The 6,001-nt window shown below is 40.5% G+C and overlaps 2 protein-coding genes across 2 annotated transcripts in view; both read left to right on the forward strand.

Annotated features, from left to right (window-relative positions):
• The window catches only part of prkcea (protein kinase C, epsilon a), a 35,269-nt gene extending 32,548 nt beyond the window's left edge, over nt 1-2,721 (forward strand). Inside the window, exons 14-15 of the mRNA XM_020605309.1 lie at nt 1,847-1,993; nt 2,572-2,721. Of these exons, the coding sequence (XP_020460965.1) occupies nt 1,847-1,993; nt 2,572-2,721 (297 nt within the window). The remainder of the gene's footprint in view (nt 1-1,846; nt 1,994-2,571) is intronic.
• Nucleotides 2,717-6,001, forward strand: part of epas1a (endothelial PAS domain protein 1a) — a 7,361-nt gene continuing 4,076 nt past the window's right edge. Inside the window, exons 1-2 of the mRNA XM_020605310.1 lie at nt 2,717-4,824; nt 5,860-5,996. Coding sequence (XP_020460966.1) covers nt 4,769-4,824; nt 5,860-5,996 — 193 coding nt within the window. The 5' untranslated portion in view covers nt 2,717-4,768. The remainder of the gene's footprint in view (nt 4,825-5,859; nt 5,997-6,001) is intronic.

A 6,001-nucleotide genomic window follows, 5' to 3' on the forward strand; every position in this document is an offset into this window, starting at 1 on the left:
TTTTCAATATGTTCTGCTTATATGCTTTATTTAATTATTGAATTTTGAGGAGCTGCTGAATTTTCTTCAGGAGTGCATCTCATCTTCTTCATCAGCAATTCATGGTGGCACTTAAAGGTGTTCATGGCAAATTGTACAGCCGTCACTAGTTTTATTAGTTCATATTTTCATTTTAATATAATTTATTCAAGAGCATGTGCTGTTTCTCATTTATGTTGTGCATTTATGTGGTGGTCAAGAGAGGTCCGGGATTAATTTGGTTGAAAAGTCTTGGTTACATATACCTCCAGTTTGTGCTCCTCATTAAATTTGCATCAAAGAGCTAAGTGTATATATTTATGAAAAATATATACCCTGCAATTTTCTGAAAAGCAACATTTAATAACGACACATATGTTATTTCTATTCTGAATGCATTTCCAGAACCATCACAAACTGTTTTGTCCACCTGGATGTAAAAATATTCCACCTGCTATATGATAAAAGTAATTTTTAACTTTTTTTCAAATTGTAACCAGAAATGGCACATCCTTTCTCTTAACACAAGAAAAATATGAACATCTTATTTTATTTGAAATTATAAAATAGTAAAGTATCATTAATACAGGCAAATAGACATGATGGTGGAATAATGTAAATCTGGTTAGACTTCACGCCCGATTGAGTAAATGCAAGGAGAAGAAATATCTGACAACTGTGATAATAAGACATAAGAGTATAAGATAAACCATTAAAGCATAATGTAATAAATCCTACATGAGTGAAGCTTCTTTGCCAGCCACACAGGTCCTGCTTTTTAACCATAATTTCCCTAAGAAAAACAACATCTTGTATTCAGGACAGTAGTGTGTTTGTTGAATGCAGACCATGATCAGGTTGTAAAGAGAAAAGATCAATCAGGTCCAGTTAGTAATCCTTTAATCTAATACTTGTACCCATCTTTAGTTCACATGATTTCATTCAGATGGTCCAAAGAGTCAGTGGCATTTTGGAAACAACTTCAGAACAGCAGTTGGGTTTTCAAAGTTTCCCTTTATTTATCAGAAAATCACATTCTTAGCTCTGTGACTTGAGGTATTGTTAACACATTAGAGGTTCAAACGAGGCCGGTTACTTAGAATCGTTGTTTTAACAGGATTTAAGCGTTGATGTTGAAACAGGGTCTTTCACATGCTGTTGAAACAACACATATATGTAACCTGGATTTTTAAAAAGCTCACCTTTTAGCCGGACAGATCCAGGTTTGAATCTAAATGTTATGCTGCATTATGAAACAGATGTCTCAGACTTGTAAATCTTAATTATATCATTTATTGCAAAAATGATTTTTAGGTGTTTATCATGTCTGTTGTTGTACTTATTGTTGTTACACTATCATTCATTTTACTGTCCTCAAAGCTGTGCACAAGCAAATTAAACTCATTCACATCGTGCTTAACATAGAGGTGTTTAATGCACTTTGCTCTGGTACTGAGAAGAATAAAAAAAAAGTCAGTCAGAAAGGTTAAAGTAATAACAATGTGATCATAAAACCACTGTGGATCACAAAGTGCTCTTACAGCACTGAACACACAGCAGAACAAAAGCAGCACAGCTTTCAGTTGCAGTAAATAACACCAGCACTCCGCTGACCTGTTTCATCACGCTGCCTCTCTGTACAACCGCAGAGCCATTAATGCCTCGGCTCTATTATTAGCACTGAAATGCTTTTTGCTCCGTTTCTGTCCTTGTCGTTTTATGGATGAAACCATGGCTAAGTGCCCTTTAAAGGCAACTGGTTTTCTGACAATATCATTCTAAATCAGAAGTGTGTATTTTGTGTGTGTGTGTGTGTGTGTGTGTGTAGTTCATGACCAAGAACCCTGCCAAACGTCTGGGCTGCGTGCTGAGCCAAGGCTGCGAGGAGGCCATCAAGACCCATCCCTTCTTCAGAGAGATCGACTGGGTCCTGCTGGAGCAGAGGAAAGTCAAACCACCTTTTAAACCCCGAATCGTAAGCAACACACACATGTATACAGCATATTACACACAATACACAAAACACACACTAATGTTTTACATCCCCACAGAGCTGTACACCAGAAGAAATGTTAACTGTGACCTAGTGTGACTGCTTTACGTATTCTTAATGTGTTTTCCATGTATTCAGAGATAAATGGATTTTACATTTAAGCCCCATTATATTTGTTTTTATGGGTCTTTTATTTGTCTTATGTATCTTTTCTTTATTCCATGATTCTTTCTTAAAATTAGCAGAGTTGCTGGATTTTTTTGTGCAAAAGAAAACATAAGCAGAAAGTCTCTGAAAGAAACTTTCATAAATAAATAAAAGTTCAGGGTTTTATGTAGCAGAAATATATTTTATGATTTTCTACTTTCCTGTGCCGTTTATTTTGCAACACCTTAGCAGAATAGACTGTTGCGGGACACAAAAGCAGACCTGCAGGTGACAGTGTAGACTGCAGTAAGGCTCAGTGGGCAGAAGGTGTCGCTCTAATATCACTTCCATAGATTGTATGAAGTTTCCTCCTGTGACTTTCTTCTTCTCTGTGTGTTTGTGTGTTTCTGCAGAAGACCAAGCGAGATGTGAATAACTTTGACCAGGACTTCACTAAGGAGGACCCCGTGTTGACGCCAACAGATGAGGCCATCATCCGACAGATCAACCAGGAGGAGTTCAAAGACTTCTCCTACTGCGCCCCAGAGGAGATGCAGACCTAACACATACACACACTGATCCAACAACACTAAAGCTGGCATACACGTACGCACACATGCTGACACTCATACAAGTGTAGAACCATAAATCCCTTTACAAAACACACAGACACATGGTCACTCCTTTACTTTGAAGCTATTGGTTGTTGTTACTTTTGAAATATTCTTTACTTGCATTGTGTTGTTCTTGTTGCCTGGGTTTAATATGAATATGAATATGAATATGAATATGAAAAACAGCTCTCACGGACATTCCGCGCACTTTTAACACAGATTTACAAACACACACTACAGTCCCAAGTTCTACATGCTCTCACATGACTATAAGCACATTGCACATGCTCAGACAACCAAACGCACACATGCACACACAGTTACACTACTTCTCTCCCCAGCACCTGTACACATGTGGACTGTAGGTGCTGGGTGCAGAGACCTGTATATAGCCTGTGTTGAGTGGCTGTATTGTGTTGGTATTGTCTGCTAGTAAAGGAGAGTTGTGGCGCATGGACAAGCACCCTACCTGTGTTATTACTGTCCTTATTGTGGACCAGTTAGGGCCAAATACCCTTTGTGCAATACCATGACTATCTATATATTTTATAGTTTTGTTTGTTCATGTGTTATTTTTGTCTTATTTTTTCTCAAAATGTTTTTTGGGGGATTATAGTATGATTGAAATCTTGCTCTCATCAGTTCTCCTGTCTTGTGTGTATAAAGTGAATGTCGAGCTTACAAGTTACAGGCTATTGAACTAATTATGTGGAGCAGAGTGTTACAGGCGGCCTGTGTAGCAGTGAAAAGTCTGGTGTCCAGCTATCTCTTCCATCTGCTAGTTTCAGAGTCCGTGTCTGTCCTACTGGTCTGAATGTGGTGGTCCGTGGGCGGGTTCTTTGTCGTGAATGTACGTTTTCCATTTTTGTGTGTGAGTGCCCATACGCCTGTCGGTGTATGGCTTTTTGTTTTTAGCCACCATCAGTGTTTTCAGCCCCCCTTTCCTTCCCTCTCTCCTCCAAAGGACCAATTCCTCTTTTCCACCTCCAGCTGCCGTCTCGCTCAGCCAAAACCACTTGCTTTTCTGACTTTAGCTTTTTTCAAGAATGGCTTTTTCTTTCTTATTGCTCTCTTCCTTTTTTATTATAATTATTATTGTAAAGTGTATCTGGAGGAAACCTTTGTGTGTATTACTACAACTATACTATTATAGGTCTGTTACAGCTGGGCAAAAAGAAATGTGGGGAACCAGCAGCTGAATTACCTCTCATTTCACCCCCACCCCCCCACCTACCCACACACACACACACACAAAACACCACATACAGACTCTGTCCTCTGCCTCTTCCTTCTTCTCACTCTCTTTCTTACAAACACACACACGCACACCCAGAGAAGGACTGTTGTTGTGCGTACTGTACAGTTATCAGAAGGCAAGCTGGTTGCTCTGTGTGCAGTAGAGTCGGTGTGTAGTGAAGCTTTGTGCACCCAGGGGTAGGGCTGTTCCTGGTCACACTTCTATCTTACTCTGTGCCAAAATGTAGTGCAACATTCGGGCTAGTCCCGTCTGGTCTGATTCTATTAAAACACTGAGCTGTCGACATCACTCCCAGACTCCTCTGTGTCTTCCTTCCTTCCTCCTTTATTTATTTATTGGTGGCTTTTATTGCTTGTTTCCTGCTGCTGTTCAGAGGCAGGTTTGTGGGATGCTTGAAAGTTTGCATAAGAAGAAGAAGAGAGGACAGGGTGGAGCAGAGGGAGAGAGGAAGGGGGTGGGGAGGATGATGCTTTTCCTGGCCAGCTGACCTATCATCATGCTCAGTTTTGGAGGCCTGTAAGTGCTGCACATGTAGAGGGGACAGGAGAACGCTCGCTGGAGTCTGTTCAAGTCATCTGTACAGCAGGACAACACTGTGCCTTGTGACATTTGGCACCTCTAAACGCCTCTCTGATTAATTAAGCTACCTCTGATGGTGCAAACTGTAGTGGGGAGATCTCCCTGCTGTGCTGTAAACTCCTGCTGCCACCATCTCTTGTTTTTGAGCCAACATTCAGCATGACCCTGGAGCAGAGACAGTTGGACACAATGACAGCTGACAAGGAGAAAAGAAGGTAAAGCTGCAAGTTGCATGGATATTTTGAAAACCATCTTATTTCTTTGTAGATTTGGTCAGTAAATATGGTGACGTGTTGAGGCCAAAGATATAGATAAATTGACCACAGTGCTTTACTGTCCTCATTAGTGTTGGAATAACCTATCCAATCATTTAAAAAGGTAAAAAGTAACAACATCCCAATGGAAAAATACAAGTAAAAGCTCTGCAATCAAAATGTTAATAGTTTGAGGTCATGCAGAAGATAGAAAATAGACAGTAACAATTATTTTCGTCAGACAAAATGGAAATAACACTCACGTAAAGTAGATTATTTAAAGTGAATTTTAATGCAGTCCCTGGGGAAATGCATGTTTGCATCTTCCATCTGTTCAGTTCTTACTTGTACTCAGTGGAATTCCTGGTTAAAAATCATAAAATTACTCCTAATAACTAACAGTAAACAAACACAGTAGTCTGTAATGATACGTTTTGTACTTTCTGTTAGCCTGTACTAACTGAGGTCCATGCAAAGTATAACAAAAGGTAAATTATAATTTGCTCTTAATTAGTGGCACAGTGGTTTGGTTCTGGGTTCGGGCCCCACCCGGGACCTTTCTGTGTGGAGTTTGCATGTTCTCCCCGTGCTTGCGTGGGTTCTCTGCGGGTACTCCGGCTTCCTCCCACAGTCCAAAGACATGCAGCTTAGCTTGATTGATGTCTCTAAATTGCCCAGGAGTGCGTGTGTGTGGTTGTTCGTATATGTGTTAGCCCTGCGATGGATTGGCGACCTGTCCAGGGTGTACCCCACCTTCGCCCGATTGCCGGCCGGGAAAATTACATTTTTCAATCCAGACCTTTGGTATACCATGTAATATTCCTTCTTTATCCATGTAGTGTGTCTGTGGTAATACACTAAAGTCTATAGTGACATTATTGTACTTTGTTTAAATTTTGCAATGGTCTTGTAATTGTCATCAGTATTCCTTGAGTTGGTTTTCACATAAAAGCTGTTAATCAGTCATTTTTTGTTCTTTTCCTTTGGCCTGTGCAGGGCAATCAGCCGTGAGGCCGCCAGGAGGAGGCGGCGGATAGAATCGGATGTGTTCAGAGATTTATCTCGTCTCCTGCCACTCCAGCTCTCGGCCCAAACTCACCTGGACAAACCCTCCATCATTCGCCTCAGCCTCAGCTAC

The sequence above is a fragment of the Monopterus albus genome, unplaced genomic scaffold (assembly GCF_001952655.1).
Source record: "Monopterus albus unplaced genomic scaffold, M_albus_1.0 scaffold69.1, whole genome shotgun sequence".
Classification (NCBI taxonomy): domain Eukaryota; kingdom Metazoa; phylum Chordata; class Actinopteri; order Synbranchiformes; family Synbranchidae; genus Monopterus; species Monopterus albus.